This window comes from Scardinius erythrophthalmus (assembly GCF_964197995.2).
Source record: "Scardinius erythrophthalmus genome assembly, chromosome: 7".
In the NCBI taxonomy this organism is placed as follows: Eukaryota; Metazoa; Chordata; class Actinopteri; order Cypriniformes; family Leuciscidae; genus Scardinius; species Scardinius erythrophthalmus.
In genome coordinates, this window is record NC_138227.1 from 46,655,509 (window position 1) to 46,678,845 (window position 23,337).

General features: G+C 45.2%; 1 protein-coding gene across 1 annotated transcript in view; it reads left to right on the top strand.

The window, feature by feature from the left end:
• Positions 1 to 23,337, top strand: part of aadac (arylacetamide deacetylase) — a 55,117-nt gene that overhangs the window by 13,409 nt on the left and 18,371 nt on the right. Inside the window, exons 2-3 of the mRNA XM_081370621.1 lie at positions 17,738 to 17,966; positions 19,523 to 19,592. Of these exons, the coding sequence (XP_081226747.1) occupies positions 17,738 to 17,966; positions 19,523 to 19,592 (299 nt within the window). The remainder of the gene's footprint in view (positions 1 to 17,737; positions 17,967 to 19,522; positions 19,593 to 23,337) is intronic.

The following is a 23,337-nucleotide window of genomic DNA, read 5'->3' on the forward strand; positions in this document are numbered from 1 at the left end:
CATGCGTCACAGCCTGCCAAAAGGGGTGTGGCTTAGCGTATATAAGCAGGGCTCAGAGGCTGCTTCACTGGTTTCTGTCGCTGAAGCGAGTGAGCTCGTGGCGCGAGCACGGCGGGTTACGCAATACTCGTTCCCTCTTCTAGAGAGAACAGAGGTTACGTTTAGTAACCGATACGTTCTCTTACGAGAGGTTCTCTCGTATTGCTTAAGTAGCTTACGCTGCGGGAACTCCATTGTCAACGCCGTGCGCGCCCAGCATCCACTGAATGAGTCCCAGGGAGAGCCCGGGGAACGTGATAACAGGGAGCCGGGCGGCCAAACGAAGGCTAGTGCAGTACACAAGCACATATTAGGGAGCACGGAGAGGCACAGCCGGTCCGAACTGACAATTCCCTGCACAGTGCAGCTCAACCAGTAGAGCTAAATCAACCAACGTAGCCCGCGCACTAATAGTGGGCCGGTCTACGCGAGACTTAGACTGATAAAACTTTCGCCTGCAAGGCGGGAACTTCCAGGTTGTAAAACCTAACAAATGTAGAAGGGGAGGCCCAGCCTGCCGTTGCACAAATGTCATGAGTGGAAATCCCGCTGGACCACGCCCACGATGAGGCCATGCCTCTGGTGGAGTGAGCTTGAATGCCCAGTGGGCACTGCAGGTCTTTAGACGCATAAGCAGTTGCGATAGCGTCCACTATCCATCTGGACTGGCTGTGTTTCGAGGCGGCGAGACCCTTGGTGCGCCCTCCAAACTAAACAAAAAGCTGCTCCAAGCGCCTGAAAGCGGCGGTGCCGATAGTTTCTCAGTGCCCTGACCGGGCAGAGGAGATTACTATCGGCCTCGCTGCCGGGGGTTGGCAGGGCTGAGAGGGAAATGACCTGCGCTCTGAAGGGAGTGCCCAATATTTTGGGAACGTAACCATGTCTCGGTCTGAGAATAACTTTAGAGTCATTAGGTCCGAACTCGAGGCACGCGATTAATTAATATATAATAGATAACGCATGAAGGTCTCCCACCCGTTTGACTGAAGACAGAGCTATCAGAAAAACGGTTTTGAGCGTGAGGTATTTCATACCCACAGTTTCCAAGGGTTCAAAGGGATCCGCTTTCAGGGCCTCCAAGACCAGTGAAAGATCCCACATAGGAACCGAGGGGGGTCATGGGGGGTTCATCCTCCTGGCTCCTCTAAGGAAGCGGGTGACAAACTCGTTCCTTCCTAATGCACGGCCCAGCTCTGAGACAGTGAAAGCTGAAATGGCCGCAACATAAACTTTGAGCGTGGAAGGGGACCTGCCCGCGTCCAGCAGCTCTTGAAGGAAACACAATACTTGCGATACCCCACATGTCTGTGGATCGAGCCCCTTGGCAGTGCACCATTTGCTAAACACAGACCATTTTGACGTGTAGAGCCGCCTCGTAGAGGGGGCTCTAGATTGTATGATCGTGTTCATAACCCCTCTTGGCAGATCAACGGGAAACCGTAGAGGCTCCATGCATGCAGAGACCAGCGCTCTGGATGGGGATGCCAGATCGAGCCGCGGGCTTGAGAGAGAAGGTCTCTCCTCACCGGTATCGGCCAGGGGACTGTGTCTGCCAGCTGTATTAGTTCCGGGAACCAAGCTTGGTTCTCCCAGTATGGGGCTATGAGGAGCACTGTGTGGCGCGCTTCCCTGACTCTCCTGATGACCTGAGGCAGCAGAGAGACCGGGGGAAAAGCATATAGCGGGCCGCTGGGCCAGGTCTGGGCCAGCGCGTCCTCGTTCTTCGTAAAGAACTCTGGGCAGTGAGCGTTGTCTTTTGACGCAAAAAGGTCGACTTTCACTTTGCCGAAACGGCGCCACAGTGACTGGACTGTTTGGGGGTGTAGAGACCACTCCCCAGGGGGAACGTTGTCCCTGGACAGTCTGTCGGGGCCCTCGTTCAGGTGGCCAGGCACATGCGCGGCTCTCAGCGAGCGCAGAGAGTGCTGAGCCCACACGAGGAGGCGTTCCGCCAGGGTGCAGAGCGTCTTTGATCTGACACCGCCCTGGCGATTCACATAGGCCACTATCGATGTATTGTCCGTGCGGACTAGAACATGGTGACCTAGGAGGAATGGGAGGAAGTGTTTGAGCGCTTTCTCGACCGCGAGCATCTCTAGACAGTTTATGTGTAGGAGATTCTCCTGGTCTGACCAGCGGCCATAGACCGGTCTGCCTTCGAAGAGCGCTCCCCAACCTAGCTTGGAAGCGTCTGTCGAGACAACTTTCCAGTGTGAGATCACCCCCATAGTCACTTCTGTGTGATACCATTCGGCTGCCAGCCAGGGCTGCAGGGCTGAAATGCAGCCCTGATTCACTCTGACTCGCGAGCTGCCGGCCGCCCAGGCTCGGTGGGGCACACGCGCTTTCAGCCAGCGTTGAAGCGGGCGCATGCGCAATAAGCCCAGCTGGAGCACTGCTGCAGCTGAGGCCATATGCCCCAGGATACGCTGGAATGTCCTCAGCGGAACCTGGCTGCCTATTTGGAAGGATGCGGCGAGGTGACGGTTGCGGCGCACGCGCTGCTCCGACAATCTGGCCGTCATAGCCACCGAGTCTAGTTCTATTCCAAGAAAGGAAATTGACTGACGGGGCGATAACGAGCTCTTGGTCCAGTTGACCGAGAGACCCAGACCTTCCAGATGGCTGAGAAGCGCTGTTCTGTGAGACACAAGTTCCATCTCTGACTGCGCTAGAATAAGCCAATCGTCCAGATAGTTCAGTATCCGCATTCCCTGTCTTCTCAGGGGAGCGAGAGCCGTGTCCATGCATTTCGTAAATGTACGGGGTGCTAAAGACAGGCCGAACGGCAGGACTGTGTATTGATATACTTGACCGTCGAAGGTGAATCTCAAGAATGGCCTGTGACGGGGAGTTATCTGGATCTGAAAGTACGTGTCCTTTAGATCGAGAGAGATAAACCAGTCTCCTGGGAGAATCTGCGCGAGGATTTGTCTGGTTGTAATCATTTTGAACGGCCGTCTCATGAGGGCTTTGTTCAGATGTCTCAGATCTAAAATAGGTCTTAACGCTCCGTCCTTCTTGGGTACGAAGAAGTAACGGCTGTAAAAGCCTGACTCGCTCAGAGAAGGATGCACCTGTTCTATAGCCCCTTTGCGCAGCAGCTTCACTATTTCTGCTTGAAGCAGGTGCGCTGCTTCTAAACTCACTTTCGTCTCCGTCTGCGCTAGAAAGCGCGGGGGGGCGACGAGCGAATTGAAGCGAATAGCCGTGATTTATAGTATTCAGCACCCATTCTGACGCACCCTGAATAGCTTCCCATGCTTTTGCACGCATAGCTAGGGGTCGAATGGTCTCTGGGTTCAGATCGCCACGCTGCGCGGGATGGGGAACCTGTATCAGAGAGGATGGGGCGGCGCGCGCGCCGCCGGTGCTCGAACACAGGGGCTGGTAAACACTGGCCGTGCTATAAGTGCAAACTCTCCGCCCGCTCACGAGCACGCGCACTCACTTTCAGACACGATAACCCCCACGCCGCTCTCACGCCAGGGGTGTTTGACAGCAAAACGCGATCCATCCTTAGGGACCGAGCCACCGTACGCTGTACAGCCGGCCAGCACTGTTTACCAGCCCCCGTGTTCGAGCACCGGTCCCCGGGGGGGCGGCGGTCTGTGACGGCTGGTCGAGCGCGACCTAGGGCGGCCGCCCTGACGTCGCTGCGAAGCAGTAGGTGGCCGAGACGAGCGCTGTGTGGAGCTGCGAGCAGGAGGCTGAGCTTGAGAGCGGCCTGCGGCTGGGCTCGAGCGGCGGGGCAGGAAGAGGTTCATCGCCTGCGACGCCTTCTGCACTTCGGAGAAGCGATCCACAATCCCGCTGACCGCAGGGCCGAAGAGGCCAGTGGGCGAGAGCGGGGCATTGAGGAACACAGCGCGCTCTCACTCATATCCGCCAGCGTCAACCATAGATGTCTGTCGATGACGGTGAGCGCGGCCATAGATCTGCCGATGGCTTGTACAGCGGTCTTAGTGGCACGGAGCGAAAGGTCCGTCGCGCTGCGCAGAGCTGTTAAGGCTGTGTGATCCGGGCCCTTCTCATCCAGTTCACGGAGGAGGTCGGCTTGTAGGATCTGAAGCACAGCCATCGAGTGCAGGGCAGAAGCAGCTTGGCCGGAGGCGGCGAAAGCGCGGCTGGCGAGAGCTGAGGTGGTCCTGCAGGCTTTGGACGGCAGGGCAGACTTTGAGCGCCATCTAGCAGACGGCGGGCAAAGGTGCGTTGCCACAGCTTCCTCCACGGAGGGGATGCCAGCATACCCCTTCTCGGCGGCCCCGTCCACCTGGGAGAGAGCCGAGGAGACTGAAGAGCGGAGTCTAGCGGAGAAGGGCGCATTCCATGACTTTGATAGCTCCGCGTGGAGCTCAGGCAGGAAGGGTGCTGATCTAGAGGCTGACGCTTGGCGGCGGCTAGGCAGAAAACACCCGTCGAGTCAATTAGGTGCAGGCTCCTTCGATGGGGACCAGTCCAGTCCCAGTCGGTCGACCGCTTTGGTGAGGAGGCGGAGAAGCTCCGCGTCGACACTGGCGCGGGACCTGCTAGACTCTTGAGTCGAGGAGGCGGAGCGGTGAGAGCCCGACCACTCCTCGCTGTCTGAAGCCAGCAGAGAGCAGCTATCAGCGGCGTCATCTGCTTCATCCCCTGAGGCGACGGCAGTGCGGGCAATGGCCGGCCGCTGCGCGTCGGTGAAGGGCGGGGGAGAAGGAGAGAGGGCGGCTCGCAGAAAGGGCGTGGGCTGCGTGGTCGAAGCCCAGGCAGAGAGTGCAGATCACATGGCGGTCTCCGTCACTGAGCGTGGCTCTGCACGAGCCACAGGATGAGCGAGGCATTTGAAACAACGCCTCGCGCTCTTTTAGACGCAAAGTGTGTCGCGGGGCGAACACACAAACACACACACACACAGAGCAGATAAAGGATATATTCGCCGGATAGCGAAGCAGGCAGGGAAAGCTGAAGGTGGCGAAGGCGGCCGGCTTCCTCAGTCTGAGATCCTCGGCGTGCTGGTCACTTGATTCGACGGCGGCTTCCTCAGAGTCCAGCGATGCGGAGAGCTTCGCTGAAGAGACAGAAACCAGTGAAGCAGCCTCTGAGCCCTGCTTATATACGCTAAGCCACACCCCTTTTGGCGGGCTGTGACGCGCGCTCATTGGTCGTGACGTCACGCCAAGGGCTCAGCGATAGGCTGCTGCAGTTGCCGCAGGGCAGCCAATGGGCACGCTAGTAAGCCTGCCCTAGGTCTGCATGCTGCCGCACTGCGTTGACAAGATTATTAAAAATTAAGGATCATTTTTTGGCTTCAGTATCTCGAGAAAGAAGACTTTCCCGCAGCGTAAGCTACTTACGCAATACGAGAGAACCTCTCGTAAGAGAACCTTTTATACATCTTTTATACATACTCAACTACAGACACTGCAATGACATGCACTATGTGGTACAGAACAAATATTTTAAGTGTTCCTTATTATGTCCCTTATTTTCCTATAAAAAAAAAAAAAAAACACGATTGTCCCTGGCAACCCTAGTGAGAAAACATGCTTGATATAATTAACAAATCCAGCATCTGTGGTTGATGGTAAATTTTACAGATTCATTTATAAAATACAATAGTATTGTACAGTTATGATAGATTTGTATTATATACATTTAGTTTACAACACCATATATTGAATAAATCATAAAGCAAAAACACACCTGATAATTCATAATTTTGCAGAAGTAGAGAAAATCCTTGCTATTTTTTTCGCCATCTTGTTCTGACCAAAGTTATTTGACCCCAATGATGTCATGATTTCGACTTCCCAACTAGTAATAAACTTCCCAGGAGAAATTAAATGCATCATGGGTGTTGGTAGTTGTAGAGCTTGAACATGTGAGATCTTTGAAAGCCTAATCAGTATAGTACACAGAACTCTTTTTCTTTCAGTTCAACATGCAATTTATATTTTAAAAAGAAAATAAGACTGAATGCTTCAGTGGAATCCAGCTGTGCTCATTTGCAGCAATGGATATGTTCTGCCCTTAAGCTCGGCTGTCATAAACTTTGCTGTTGTCATGACAATCAGCGCAACAGGAAAAAAAAAAAACTGTCCGAAAACATCTCGGTTACTAACGTAAAATAGGCTCCCTGAGATGAGGGAAAGAGTATTACGTTAGTAACCGAGACGTTCCCTTTCGAGAGGTCTCTCGTATTGCATAAGCCGGCTAGCTTACGCTATGGGAACCCCCTTCAAAACGCTGTGCGTGCTTAAAACTTCGCTCCATACTGTAGCCCAAGGCAAGATACCTGAGGCCCATAGAAGAGTAAAGTTATGAATCCTAATAGAAGCCAGTCCGTGACAGCGTCCACTATCCAGCGTGATAATCTCTGCTTTGTGGCGGCGAGCCCCTTGGTGCGGCCGCCAAAGCATACAAAGAGATGTTTGAATGAGGCAGAACGCTTCAGATAAACTCTGAGGGCAGAGTAAATTTGCGTCTCTTTCATCCTCTGTGTATTTAAGCCTTCAGTCTTCCTCAGTTTATTGTCTTGTGTTAAAGTGTTCATTAAAAGTGTTATCGTCATTCATTCTGCGTCACGCATCTCTCTTCATTTGGATTATACTCCTGACAGTGAATAAATATTTATGAAGAATTTAACATTAATGTAATGTTAATTGTTTTTGAGGTTTATAACATTTAATAAAAAAAATTAATTGTGGCCATTAAATTATACATTTTTGTATCAATTCTCGCATAAGAAAAAAAATCATTTTATTGTTATTTGAAATTTAGTTGACAGTTACTCTTGATCAATTAATTTTAATGTAAAAAAATGCAATTTGATGCACTTTTTTTTTCTTTAAAAATTTAATTTTTAAAGGAAAGCTGTAAGCTACAGCTTTCCTGTAGCTCAAACAGTAGAGCGTTGGTGCTTGCAACGCCAAGGTCATGGGTTCGATTCTCAGGGAAAGCAAGAACTGGTAAAAATGTGTATCTTGAAATGCAATGCTTGTAAGTCGCTTTGGATAAAAGCGTCTGCCAAATGCATAAATGTTAATGTAATTAAATAAAATTACAGTTGTTTAGTTTAAATTGCACTTGAGTAAAGTAAAGTAAAATACTAAAATTGGGATTATAGTGAATGTTTCTGGCTTTGTGACAATGAAAATTACCCAGAAGACAAAGTAATACTGTAATAAAAGAATTCATACAGTTGGTGTTCAATCAGAATAATACTTTTACCGCCACCGTTCCCCGCTGTGGTAAAATTGGGGGTGTGTATTTGCTGCCTTTTACCACTAAGAGGCGCTACAATCACAGACTTTGAAAAGTGTCAGTTTGTTCTCTCTATTGCGTAATCTGCCGTAGCTCATTTTAGAACTGGCAGCAGATAAATTCAACTGAAACATTGTATTTGAACGAATTCATAATCCCAATACTGAAATGACATTACAAATGTAGGCTTCTATTATTGTATCAAATTTAAGCAAAGTAGGCTAAACATTAACATTGTGTGCCCAGTTTTTCTATAATTTAGAAAGGCTATGCATGTCAAGGTTCTGCGTCTTATACTTCGTGTTATTTTAATTTGTTAGTAGGCCTAGATTTATGAACTGAAACATAACAGTGAAACAAATTATACTAAATGATCGTAAAATTAAAACATTGTCAGGACTTGCTAACTGATGTTGGTCGGCAGCATTTGTTTTAGCATTAATTAAGAATTAAATAGGCGTACAGTAGGTTGTTATGATTAGCATCATTTTCTTTAATAAAGAATACATTTCAACATAAACATTGCAATAGAAAAATGTCACATCAATGAGGCTTTGCATGAGAGTAAGACCTTAAGTTCATGCTCATGAAACAGTGCTCAGACGATAGCTGTGTGGTCAATGCTTCAACATGAGCTTCGCTGTGCTTCAAGCGGTCTTAGTTCAAATCTTCATCATTTTGTTTCTAGTTTAATAGGCTATTTGTCAAAATAAAAACATCTGAAATGTTATTTATTGATTCAAAACACTTTTCGGAGCTTTGTTATTCATTGTCTGTCATTTTTATTAATAGACGTTTAGACGATAACATTGAAGCCTACATGCTGTTAACTGATGTTGGCCGACAACGTTTATGTTGTACCGTTCTTGATGCTTAAATTGATAACAGATTATTAAAGTCAAGCATTTTGTTTAATTAATAATGGCACATTACAACATAAATTTGCTACATTCCAGTAGAGCCTCTGTTGTGCTGCACAGACGACAAAACGGATGAAGGTGCTGTTGAAGCACCAGAAAATGATGATGATGAAGCTCGTCTTTAATCTGCTAAATTATTGTTTTGTGAATCATTCATGAAAATGAGACGATTGACAGTTACGATCACTATCAATGTCATCGTCACCGTCACTGTCACTGTCCTCTGTTAGTCTCCGTTTGCACTACAGTTCCCAGCATCCTCCTTGTCCCACACCTGCAAGTCTTTCACCATTACCCGCACCTGCCAGTCATCATCGTCATCGTCATCGTCATTGTCTTCAGCTGTTGTCTCGTTATCTTCTGTGTTTTTAGTTCCTGCTTGTTTTCAGTTCATTGTCGGGAGAAATAGTAGATATACAGATTTTATTTAGTAGGTCAGAAATTAAGTCAATTATTAAAAAGAATATTCTGAAAATATGGCAGTATTGCAATATTGTATAACAATATTGGGATAATGAAATAAAAGGTAGACATATGCATCAATACAGTCAACAGTGGGTAAGGGAAGAATATCAGGTAGGAGTAGGTATGAAGATAATATGATTACAAGATTAAGACTGGGGCATACAAGATTGAATAGTACATTGCATTTAATAAGTGAGCATCCAACAGGTTTATGTGAGGGATGTGAAGTTAGTGAAACAGTTGAGCATGTATTAATGCACTGTAGGAGATATAATGCTGAAAGGAAAGAGTTGAGTAAGAAAGAGGAATTAAATAATATAGGAGTTAAGTTTACAATTCAAAATGTTTTAAAGTCAGACAGGAGTATAATACATTTAATGGTAGTATATTTGGGAAATACTGGGTTAAATAAGTGTATTTAGCAAATTATTTAGTTGCTTCAAAGAAAAAGAATGCCTTGTTGAATTCACCTTACAATAAAACGAAGTTGATGGCGAATTAAAGCTCTGTATCTGCTGCTCACTCGCATTCGTTTAGTTGGCATGAACGAGTTTCATCAACAGTTCATGTTTAGATAATGCCAGATTGTGCTCAAACATTCTAAAACTCTACAAAACCAGTTGAAACATCTGGATTGAACACTTCAATTGATTTGTTTTTAATGAAAAACCTTTAAATACATAATTTAATTAAGATAGGGCCTATTTGGATAGCTTGACAAGCCAGACCTACATCAAGATGTTGGGTCTGGGAACACACCATTGGCACGGCTCAATCCGAGGGGCGGGATAAACAGTTGTCTTTCAAACTCCCTCTGCATGCAATAGGATAGCGCTACAACCAACCAGAGCAACGTAGTCGTTAGACATGTGCCGGTATTCGGTAATGCGATAAATCGCGGTAATGAATGTGCACGATATTGTTATCGCGGGCACTTCAAAATACCGTGAAAAATAATAGATCATAATTTATATTTATAGAACGCGCATAAGCTTATTGTCCATCAACCTCTTAAACAAACACTGCGTATATGCTGCGCGAAACACGTGCGCACTCTGATGTAAACAATCCGCACATACAGCACTGTGTGCATGTGGCGCCGTGCGCACTCTAGTCTAATGTAAACAATCCGCACATGAAGCACTGTGTGCATGTGGCGCCATGCGCACTCTAGTCTAATGTAAACAATCCGCACATACAGCACTGTGTGCATGCGGCGCCGTGCGCACTCTAGTCTAATGTAAACAATCCGCACATACAGCACTGTGTGCATGCGGCGCCGTGCGCACTCTAGTCTAATGTAAACAATCCGCACATACAGCACTGTGTGCATGCGGCGCCGTGCGCACTCTAGTCTAATGTAAACAATCCCCACATACAGCACTGTGTGCATGCGGCGCCGTGCGCACTCTAGTCTAATGTAAACAATCCGCACATACAGCACTGTGTGCATGCGGCGCCGTGCGCACTCTAGTCTAATGTAAACAATCCGCACATGAAGCACTGTGTGCATGCGGCGCCGTGCGCACTCTAGTCTAATGTAAACAATCCGCACATACAGCACTGTGTGCATGCGGCGCCGTGCGCACTCTAGTCTAATGTAAACAATCCGCACATACAGCACTGTGTGCATGCGGCGCCGTGCGCACTCTAGTCTAATGTAAACAATCCGCACATGAAGCACTGTGTGCATGCGGCGCCATGCGCACTCTAGTCTAATGTAAACAATCCGCACATACAGCACTGTGTGCATGCGGCGCCGTGCGCACTCTAGTCTAATGTAAACAATCCGCACATACAGCACTGTGTGCATGCGGCGCCGTGCGCACTCTAGTCTAATGTAAACAATCCGCACATGAAGCACTGTGTGCATGCGGCGCCATGCGCACTCTAGTCTAATGTAAACAATCCGCACATACAGCACTGTGTGCATGCGGCGCCGTGCGCACTCTAGTCTAATGTAAACAATCCGCACATGAAGCACTGTGTGCATGCGGCGCCATGCGCACTCTAGTCTAATGTAAACAATCCGCACATGAAGCACTGTGTGCATGCGGCGCCGTGCGCACTCTAGTCTAATGTAAACAATCCGCACATACAGCACTGTGTGCATGTGGCGCCGTGCGCACTCTAGTCTAATGTAAACAATCCGCACATACAGCACTGTGTGCATGCGGCGCCGTGCGCACTCTAGTCTAATGTAAACAATCCCCACATACAGCACTGTGTGCATGCGGCGCCATGCGCACTCTAGTCTAATGTAAACAATCCGCACATGAAGCACTGTGTGCATGCGGCGCCATGCGCACTCTAGTCTAATGTAAACAATCCGCACATACAGCACTGTGTGCATGCGGCGCCGTGCGCACTCTAGTCTAATGTAAACAATCCCCACATACATTAGACTAGAGTGCGCATGGCGCCGCATGCACACAGTGCTTCATGTGCGGATTGTTTACATTAGACTAGAGTGCGCACGGCGCCGCATGCACACAGTGCTGTATGTGCGGATTGTTTACATTAGACTAGAGTGCGCACGGCGCCGCATGCACACAGTGCTGTATGTGCGGATTGTTTACATTAGACTAGAGTGCGCACGGCGCCGCATGCACACAGTGCTTCATGTGCGGATTGTTTACATTAGACTAGAGTGCGCACGGCGCCGCATGCACACAGTGCTGTATGTGCGGATTGTTTACATTAGACTAGAGTGCGCACGGCGCCGCATGCACACAGTGCTGTATGTGGGGATTGTTTACATTAGACTAGAGTGCGCACGGCGCCGCATGCACACAGTGCTGTATGTGCGGATTGTTTACATTAGACTAGAGTGCGCACGGCGCCGTGCGCACTCTAGTCTAATGTAAACAATCCGCACATACAGCACTGTGTGCATGCGGCGCCGTGCGCACTCTAGTCTAATGTAAACAATCCGCACATGAAGCACTGTGTGCATGCGGCGCCATGCGCACTCTAGTCTAATGTAAACAATCCGCACATACAGCACTGTGTGCATGCGGCGCCGTGCGCACTCTAGTCTAATGTAAACAATCCGCACATGAAGCACTGTGTGCATGCGGCGCCATGCGCACTCTAGTCTAATGTAAACAATCCGCACATACAGCACTGTGTGCATGCGGCGCCGTGCGCACTCTAGTCTAATGTAAACAATCCCCACATACAGCACTGTGTGCATGCGGCGCCATGCGCACTCTAGTCTAATGTAAACAATCCGCACATGAAGCACTGTGTGCATGCGGCGCCATGCGCACTCTAGTCTAATGTAAACAATCCGCACATGAAGCACTGTGTGCATGCGGCGCCGTGCGCACTCTAGTCTAATGTAAACAATCCCCACATACAGCACTGTGTGCATGCGGCGCCATGCGCACTCTAGTCTAATGTAAACAATCCGCACATGAAGCACTGTGTGCATGCGGCGCCATGCACACTCTAGTCTAATGTAAACAATCCGCACATGAAGCACTGTGTGCATGCGGCGCCGTGCGCACTCTAGTCTAATGTAAACAATCCGCACATACAGCACTGTGTGCATGCGGCGCCGTGCGCACTCTAGTCTAATGTAAACAATCCGCACATGAAGCACTGTGTGCATGCGGCGCCATGCGCACTCTAGTCTAATGTAAACAATCCGCACATACAGCACTGTGTGCATGCGGCGCCGTGCGCACTCTAGTCTAATGTAAACAATCCGCACATGAAGCACTGTGTGCATGCGGCACCGTGCGCACTCTAGTCTAATGTAAACAATCCTCACATGAAGCACTGTGTGCATGCGGCACCGTGCGCACTCTAGTCTAATGTAAACAATCCGCACATACAGCACTGTGTGCATGCGGCGCCGTGCGCACTCTAGTCTAATGTAAACAATCCGCACATACAGCACTGTGTGCATGCGGCGCCGTGCGCACTCTAGTCTAATGTAAACAATCCGCACATACAGCACTGTGTGCATGCGGCGCCGTGCGCACTCTAGTCTAATGTAAACAATCCGCACATGAAGCACTGTGTGCATGCGGCGCCATGCGCACTCTAGTCTAATGTAAACAATCCGCACATACAGCACTGTGTGCATGCGGCGCCATGCGCACTCTAGTCTAATGTAAACAATCCCCACATACAGCACTGTGTGCATGCGGCGCCATGCGCACTCTAGTCTAATGTAAACAATCCGCACATGAAGCACTGTGTGCATGCGGCGCCATGCGCACTCTAGTCTAATGTAAACAATCCGCACATGAAGCACTGTGTGCATGCGGCGCCGTGCGCACTCTAGTCTAATGTAAACAATCCCCACATGAAGCACTGTGTGCATGCGGCGCCGTGCGCACTCTAGTCTAATGTAAACAATCCCCACATACAGCACTGTGTGCATGCGGCGCCGTGCGCACTCTAGTCTAATGTAAACAATCCGCACATGAAGCACTGTGTGCATGCGGCGCCATGCGCACTCTAGTCTAATGTAAACAATCCGCACATACAGCACTGTGTGCATGCGGCGCCGTGCGCACTCTAGTCTAATGTAAACAATCCGCACATGAAGCACTGTGTGCATGCGGCGCCATGCGCACTCTAGTCTAATGTAAACAATCCTCACATGAAGCACTGTGTGCATGCGGCACCGTGCGCACTCTAGTCTAATGTAAACAATCCGCACATGAAGCACTGTGTGCATGCGGCGCCGTGCGCACTCTAGTCTAATGTAAACAATCCGCACATGAAGCACTGTGTGCATGCGGCGCCGTGCGCACTCTAGTCTAATGTAAACAATCCCCACATACAGCACTGTGTGCATGCGGCGCCGTGCGCACTCTAGTCTAATGTAAACAATCCTCACATACAGCACTGTGTGCATGCGGCGCCGTGCACACTCTAGTCTAATGTAAACAATCCCCACATACAGCACTGTGTGCATGCGGCGCCGTGCGCACTCTAGTCTAATGTAAACAATCCCCACATACAGCACTGTGTGCATGCGGCGCCGTGCGCACTCTAGTCTAATGTAAACAATCCGCACATACAGCACTGTGTGCATGCGGCGCCGTGCGCACTCTAGTCTAATGTAAACAATCCCCACATACAGCACTGTGTGCATGCGGCGCCGTGCGCACTCTAGTCTAATGTAAACAATCCCCACATACAGCACTGTGTGCATGCGGCGCCGTGCGCACTCTAGTCTAATGTAAACAATCCGCACATACAGCACTGTGTGCATGCGGCGCACTCTAGTCTAATGTAAACAATCCCCACATACAGCACTGTGTGCATGCGGCGCCGTGCGCACTCTAGTCTAATGTAAACAATCCTCACATGAAGCACTGTGTGCATGCGGCGCCGTGCGCACTCTAGTCTAATGTAAACAATCCTCACATGAAGCACTGTGTGCATGCGGCGCCGTGCGCACTCTAGTCTAATGTAAACAATCCCCACATGAAGCACTGTGTGCATGCGGCGCCGTGCGCACTCTAGTCTAATGTAAACAATCCTCACATACAGCACTGTGTGCATGCGGCGCCGTGCGCACTCTAGTCTAATGTAAACAATCCCCACATACAGCACTGTGTGCATGCGGCGCCGTGCGCACTCTAGTCTAATGTAAACAATCCGCACATGAAGCACTGTGTGCATGCGGCGCCGTGCGCACTCTAGTCTAATGTAAACAATCCGCACATGAAGCACTGTGTGCATGCGGCGCCGTGCGCACTCTAGTCTAATGTAAACAATCCGCACATGAAGCACTGTGTGCATGCGGCGCCGTGCGCACTCTAGTCTAATGTAAACAATCCCCACATACAGCACTGTGTGCATGCGGCGCCGTGCGCACTCTAGTCTAATGTAAACAATCCGCACATGAAGCACTGTGTGCATGTGGCGCCGTGCGCACTCTAGTCTAATGTAAACAATCCTCACATACAGCACTGTGTGCATGCGGCGCCGTGCGCACTCTAGTCTAATGTAAACAATCCTCACATACAGCACTGTGTGCATGCGGCGCCGTGCGCACTCTAGTCTAATGTAAACAATCCTCACATGGAGAAGAAGCATGGCGGAAGGAGGAACGCTGCCGACGATTTATCCATAGACAGTAAAATAAAGGATTTATCCCCCTTCTAAAAGCAGGGCTGCCAACTCTACGCATTCAGCAGGAGACTCACGCAATTGACACTTTTCACACGCTCTCGCGCCACACATCCATTTTCTCACGCAGAGAAAAATCACGGAGCAAAGAGGACACTGACACCCGACAGACAGAGCAGTTTTGATATGAAAAAAATTCTCAGCTATCAGGTTCTGTCCATTTTATTAAGAAATTCAGACAATAAATACCATTTTGGCGCTTGTAAATGTGACGTGACCGATCGCTGTAGCGCCTCGGTTCAAGCAAACCGATCATCTGTTACTTTTTATTTAAAGATACAGTTCAACTTACCGAAAGATGTTTATACCTCATACATAATATCGATCAATCAGTGTTTTTCAACCACGAAAAGAGGTCAATACAACAACTGCAGATGAACAATTATGTCACAGAACGTTACATTTACCTCAGGAAAGCCATTTAATGACCAACATGTTAGGTGACTAGAAAAAATAGCTATAGAGAGGAGTATTTTGCTAAATATGTGCACTATATTACATTTGTATTATATTTTTACTTGTGTCATAATTGTTATTATAATGAAAACCAAAGTATATTTAATTTAATTTGTTAATTTTTAACCTTTAATAATACCAGCTACCAGGGCTCTCTGTATGTTTACAGCATTATGTGAGATATAGCCTAGTTTTTCTTGAGAAAAATTAACATGTAGACTTATCTACTGTAGCCTACCTAATATTTATCCAAAGAGTCAACATTGAATCAAGATTGAAATCAAATCCCATGAATTGAATTGAAATCATGAAAATTGTGTAAAATTCTGTTTAGTTACCAAATGTTTTGACAATCACAATTACACCTATTGTGATGCAAGTTTTTTTTTTTTTCTACATCCTCTCCCCCAATACATTCATTTCTCTTGAGCAATTAAAATATTGTGATAATACCGTATACCGTGATAAAAGCTCAATCAATTAATCGCAGCATGAAAATTTGATACCGGCACATGCCTAGTAGTCGTAGATGTATGAAGAATGAAGGTGACGTAGTCAGAGAGATTAAACTTTTGCCGGCAAAACTCCGAACACATCTTCCTTTTTTAAGAATGATTTCAATGCCATTCTTTGTTCTTTTCTCAAAGAAAAGCTTAACTCCAAGTCCTCCAGAGTCGTGGCCAAAGCGGATTCGAAAGACCGCTGTTTGCCAGCAGCAGCCATTCTCTTTATTTAAGCCCGCCCACTTAAATAAATGTGTGCTGCTGTACGTGCGTGAGTGTATGCGCGTTGTGGACCCGCCTATAGGCGTACATTACTAACGCAAATATTGCACCATTGACTTTAGACCAGGTTTCAGTTGGTCAATGGCGCAGTCTATTTCTGTTGCCTCAAAATAGCAACGTGTTTTCACACCTGGTTTATAGAACACTCCTCGTTTTCAGACCAGCACGCCCATGGGCACACAAATGGGCACAAATGCATTTGCTATTTAAACAACATGGCGCAGGATGTGGAAATGACAGTACCAAAAAACACTTGCATCACGCTTGGCGCTGCACTGCGCCGGGCCCTTATTGTGTTAACACGATAAAGCCACTGAACTGCCCCTCCAAACCCATCTTTTCATCTTGCCGTCGGGCTGGATCTTTGGATCCTTAAAACCAGGGTGCGATTTGTGAATAAAGCAGAGGGCGGTTATTTTTATTTATTCAAATAAATATCATTCTTCAAATAGTATTTCATCCTTACTGTTAATTGACATTAGCCCCACTTAGGTTTCAAAATGCGACAATAGGCTTTATGCCCAGCTCCACTACTTCCTGAACTTCAGCCAGCTCCTTTGTTTCCTGTCTGCAATTATTGGACAAACTGATTAATCCAGGTGTGCCTGACCTCAGTAACAATACTCAGACACACCTGGATTAATCAGTTTGTCCAATAATGTCAGACAGGAAACAAAGGAGCTGGCTGAAGTTCAGGAAGTAGTGGAGCTGGGCATAAGGCCTATTGCAACTGTTTTGCAAAATGTCCCTTTGCGCCACCTGGTGGTCATTTCGCAAAAGGGCATGTAGTCTTTCTTTACGAAGTGACATCACCAACTTGTCTGGCCTGCATAATACAGTGTTATTAGTCGTTTTCACAGATCCGTGTAAGTGGGGATCATTTTGATAACGTCATCTGTACGAGGAGAAAGCTTTTCCATTTTTAGCACATCGTTGTCATGTAAACGTATCCTTAGGGTGATCCACAACCATTGGAGTCCCAACATGGTTTATAATACTAACCTGCAAAATATCAAAAGCTAGTACTTTAAAGAGATTTTAAGTTGACATAAAATGGAAGTTGCGATAGTCTTCTCTTCCCTATTGTGACGTATATCTGAGTGAAACGCTTCTGAAACAAGAAAAAATTTAGGGTGGAACTTGATTTTATCCATAAAGAATTGGTTGGATGGTTGTGGTTTGCTATTGGTGGCTCTCATGTGAGTGACAGGTTGCCCCGCCCTCGTCATCAGAGAAGAGAAGAGATGCCGCTGCACAAGAAAAGGGAAGTTATTTTGATTAAAGACTATGAGGACAAATTAATTAAAAATAAATAAATGATGTGCATGGATACATCATTAACAATAATAATTCTACAATATTTCAGAAAAAAATGGTGACTTTAAGACTTGACTTGGATTAGTGACAAGAGATTTGACTCAAACTCTGCATCAAAGACTTCTGTGAACATGCTGGAGTAACATCATTTAACATTAAGTGGCTAAACAAAGGGCTGTTGTGCATTGAACCAAAGGTTTAGGGTGTTCTGGCTATTAGTGAGATGATCTCAGCTGATCAACCATGCGTCTGACTTGCACATAGCCTTTGTGGGAAATTACAGCCATGCATCATGTGGCAAGCTATAAATAACACTGCCGTTTCAATGCATTTTTATTTTTTCTGTCTTCACAGGCAGAACTTAGTGAGCAGGTGGGACTTCTGGACTTTTGGAGAGTTATGATGTTCATCACCTTTGCAGAGCGAGTAGTAACTGTGTCAGATGAGAGGGTGCAAGTGGCAGATGAGATTTTTGATGGTGTAGAGGTGATTGTGTATCAGCCTACCCAGCAAGAAGAAACTGGAGAGCTGAGAAGAGCCATCATTTACCTGCATGGAGGTGGATGGTGTCTTGGCAGCTCCCGTGAGTATTATTAACCACACACTCCTGTATAACGGAATGTTCTGGCTTTCATATCTTAAGAGTAAGGTCAATGTATTTCTATTCAAGTCATTTAAGTACTCAGGAATTAAAGAATTAAAGATTTTTGGCTTGAATGAGATCAGCGCAGATCAGGGTTATAAATGAACAGGGGCTTGGGGCAAAAATTACAATGCCCCCTAAATTCAGGATGCAAAAAAATTATGACTGTCGAGATGCGAAAATATATGAAAAGTGTTGATTACAGCATTTACATTTAGATCATGTTGCATCAAAGAAGGTATGCTCATCACGCTCACTAACTGAATTCTGCACTCTCGCAAATTCAATTATTATAATCAACAAAGTCCAGTACGATGTACATGATTCATTTAGCAGTGTAGACAGCTTCAGGGTGTCACGTAATGTAAATAATAGAAACTCTCACGACAAGGAATACTTCAAGTAGACAGGCTTTAATATCAAATACTCAAGATAAACGCAGGGGAAAACCCTTATATACATTGACGAGAACAGACAAGACTGAGGGAGAACACAGGGACTAAATACATGGAGCTAACAAAGAAGCTTGATGAAATAATTAATGCACACAGGTAGAGATGAATTAACAAATTAACAACAGGGGAACTAGGGTAGAACTAGGGGGCTGTTTACACAACACTGTTTTCAACTATATATGTAAAACATTTTTAAGCGTTTTGGCCGTTCGTTTACTTGACAATAGCATTTTGGGTGCCTGAAAACGCAAACCTTTGAAAACGGGCTTCAAAGCGCAAGTTTTTGAAGACGGTCTCCATGTAAACAACAAAAACGCGAAACTCTAAAGACGATGACGTCATGCACATGCGTATTACGTTTTCCGTTTATAGTGTTTCATCGCCATCTAATGGCCTGGCAGCAGAATACAGCATTTTTAGTTGTTTTCGTGGATCTGTGTGAATGGGGACCGTTTTGACAATGTCTGTACGCATTTTTAAGCATATCGTTGTCTTGTAAACGTACCCTAAAAGCACAATGAAAACACAGGAAAGACCAGACATGTTACACTGGGATTAGATCAGGAGTTTGTGTGCTTGCGCAGAACTGAAGTCATTAACTGCTTAAGTGATGAGAATGTTCTTTTCTCTTCATTATACAATTTATTTCCAGTTTGAATGACTTTTGTTTTTCATGCTGCTAAGATAACCAATGTGAAATGTTGCTTTTGTAATGTGTAAAAACAAACTTAATGTTGATTATTTGTATAACTAAGAAAGTGTGTAAAATATTGCAATATCAGTTTTATTTCATAGATTAAAAACCGCTTCAAATCTATACAACCTGTAGATAAGCTGTTCTAAAACATCTTCTATTAAAATGCTATTGGTCTCAAGTATTAAAATAATGTGATGGATTATTTTAAATAATGTGATAATGTTCATTATTTTAAATAATGTAAATAATTAAAATAATGTGATATATTTGCTTTAATCCCTGAGTACTTCTTCACCGGCTAAATTAAATAAAAGTCAAAAAGATTTTTTTCTTTCTCACCATAGGTATGGGCCCATATGATCTCCTAGCCAGGCACATGGTTACAGAACTCAACGCAGTTATTGTATCTGTAGAGTAAGTATCTAATGTTGTTTATTACAGCCAATAAATTGTCAACTCAATAAAATCACCTGTAACCTGGTTTGTAATAAAATAGTAATATTTTGTTATAGAATTCCCTTCAAATTTATTTTAAGCAGGTCCTTTTTTTAGTAGCTTTATCTGAATTAATACTAAACATAAATATGCAAAAAATGTGATGGGCAACAAATGGTTATTTTCAGCTAAATCAGTTGAAACCATCATGTATTCTTCTCAACAGTGATGGGAAACCCAATACTTGTCCGCAAGCTGGTTCTTTCGGATCGGATACCTGTTATATTTCCAATACCTATAATTTGTTATACTTTATGCTTTTCAGCAAAACATCAGTAACATACATTTTGCCCTCTTTATGAAACCCTCGGCAGACAGTTCTCAGCATGTCAGACATGCCCTAAAGATTTTGTTTTTACAAGGAAGGGAGGACTTCTTCTCCTAAAGATTTTGTTTTTACAAGGAAGGGAGGAAGGTTGTAAAGGCTGGGACTTCCCTTGTTATAGACCATAGAAGCTTGGGTATCTTCTACTATTGGAAGATATCAGCTTAGAGAGTGGCACCACTATAGTCTCTATCAGTGTTTCTCAACTGGTGGGTCGCAGTGTGCAGTAAAAGAAACAACAACATTGTACTTTGTGTGATAGTTGGGAAGGATTTGCATGCAGGTACAGTGATGTTTATTCTATTCATCAGGAGCAGTTTCTATATGTTTCAGTAACAGTTCTTGTTAGTATTGTGTATTTACCATGGTAACTGTTGTTTCCTTAACCCCAAATAGAGTTTGAATATGTATAGAGAGGTCCCAAGCAAATGGAACACTAATCAACATTATGGTGACTTCAAAACAATTACAGTGGTAAAGAATATATTTATTACAGTGGCATGATTAAAGACAACATTATAATGCGAAATCACAATAAAACAAGAGCAGTAAATTAATGTGATGTAATGCATTGATTTCACTGTAAATTTCTGACTAATGTAATTTATTGTAAAATAATACTCTTTAATCCTGTAAATTCCTGGCAATTGCCAAGTCAAGTCAAGTCAAGTCATCTTCATTTATATAGCGCTTTTAACAATGTAGATTGTCTCAAAGCAGCTTTACAGAGATAAGCGTATAATTTAAGGTAACAGAGATTGTTTCGGCTTTACAGCAGAGTTAAGTTATTTCCATCTAAAGTTAGTTTTAATTGATTTGGTTCCGTTGCAATGATCATAATTCATAATGATCATAATTGCGTGTAAGATATAATTGAAACAATGTAACTCTACAGTTGCTGTCAGAAATATTGGAGTAAATCAGATCTTGTAGCCTATCCACCTTATTTTTCAACACAGAAGTAAGCTAATTTCTTGGAATGTGCAAGACCTTGGATTAATTTAGCCATTATTGCAAACTGCAACCCAGCAATTTGGGGTAGAGGAAGGAAGGATTATAATTGATTTTTTGAAGTGTGTTGGGTTTAGATGATTCCTCTTCTTGGACAAAACCTCCCCACATTTGGAAAAGATTATTTTGCAAAGAACAGAGGACGCAGGGGAACATACAAATACCAGTGCCAGTTGGTATAAGTGAGGATACTGATGCTTCTTTTGAGCCAGTATACTAGTGGATCCTCAGATCTTGAGAGATTCACTTTTCGATAAATACCGGTCTACTTCAACTGTAACATCTGCTGTTGCACTTGAGCTCCTACTGTGATCAATCGTGCTATCCAGCAGATGCCAAAGGTCACCTAATAATAGAGGTACAAAGAAAAAAAAATCCATTAACAAAGGTTCACAGTACTAATCACTAATGTGAAAAATCACACAACAAAGAAACATACTACTTCCTGTTATTGTAGATTGACCTCTTTCTGAAGAGGCTGGCAGCTGAGCTGTGGTTGTATTGGTGGAAGCGGAATGGAGACCAGAACTTCTGATTACAGTAGCGCATTCAGATTTTAATCTCAATATCGCCTCTTGCAGTTTCCCTTTACTTAAGAATCTATTTTTTGTTAAATCTGGGATCCAATACTGTGGATATGGTCATCACACTTAATGATTCTAAATGTACTGCGTTTTCCCTGACCCTCCGGACCAGGCTGTCACCCAGCTGCCTTGTTAAATTGGACTTGAGGCCTTCTAGCTTAATCGTTACAGCATGATTAAGCATCTTCATCAAAGGTATCACTTTGGAGGTAGACACCCTTTTCTCCCCAGAAAGCTCTACTGTAGCCTGATGAAAAGAGGCAAGAAAATGTAAAGGATCCTGGACTGCCTTATACTCCAGGGCTGTAGGAGGGGTTACGTCGATTCTTAGAGAGGCCAGGGCTGCCCCCATTGGCGTTCTCAGCTGATAAAGCCGTTCCAGTCGGTGTCCACTTCAATGATTTACTTCTTCAGACCTGGTCTCCCCATCTGCTCCCTTACTTCGGCAAGTCTCTCTTTTGCTGTAGTGCTGATTCGGAAAAAGGTAACAAGTTTCCTACATTTGGATCAAATTTTGTTGAAGCTACTGATGTCATCAAATTACTTCCTCACAATAAGATTTAGTGCATGTGCAATGCATATCGCATGCCTAACATTTAATGATCGTACACATGCTATCATATTGGCTGCAGCATCAGTTACCAGGCACTTCACTTCATCTTTTATGCCCCGCTCCTCCATGTGCTTGATATGTCCAGTATCCAAGTTCTCAGCAGTATGGCTCTTAGGGAAATGCTCTACACCTAGTAAAATAGTGCAGAGCTTGTCACTGTCATCTATAAAATGGCAAGTTACTGCTAGGTAGACATCCACGTTTAGGGATTTTCACCTGTCAGAGATAAGGCTTATAGCCGCAACTTTCTGCAACTGCTCTCTGGCCTTGTATTTATTATTAACCAGGACCTTCAAAGCCTGTGGATAAAAATAAATGCAGTTACTCTTAATGTTAACTTCTAATATAATGATGAACAACTTTATTAATCACATACCTTTCTAGATGGGATAACAAAAGCGGGATCCAACACATGCACTCCCTAAACCCAACATTTTCCACAATGAAAAAGGGTTGGGAGTCCTTGATGACCATGTTCACCAGGGGCTCATTCTCCATTTCTTTTTTGGAATCTATAATAAAATACAATGTTGGTGTATTGCAGGATCAATTACACATTATTTAAATAATGATTTTTTTTTTATTATCTATTACTTTGACTAGTGTGTGGATTGTCAGTAGTTTGTGCATGCTCATGCAGTGATCGATAATGCCTGATCATGGAGGTATTTTATTGCAGTATGTCAGCTCCTTCAGGCACAGCAAGCATTTCATTTCAACTTGAAACATGAAATAATATACATTTATTTTCGACACAAGCTTCGATTCCTCTTTTCAAATGTCACATCACTACTTTTTGATTTACATCTTTGGATTGCCCCTCAATAATTACTGTGTTTGGTTCCTCAGCCTTCATGTCTCTGTGCAGTACGTAACAGAAGACATTGCCAATACAGATCCAGCATTAAGTCTAGTCCTGTCACAGTGTCTGGTTTGTGTTCCCTGGTTACCACTAGATGTCCTCCTTCCCCACGGTGTCTGTCACATTATGAACTGCATTCCCCACAATCCTTGTCTGTACCAATCACTGTTCATTGCACTCAGCTGTTCTCCGTCATCATTGTTCCCAGCTGTTCCCTGTTTCATTGTTAGTTCTGTGTGTATATATACCCTGTTTGTTTCAGTGTTTGT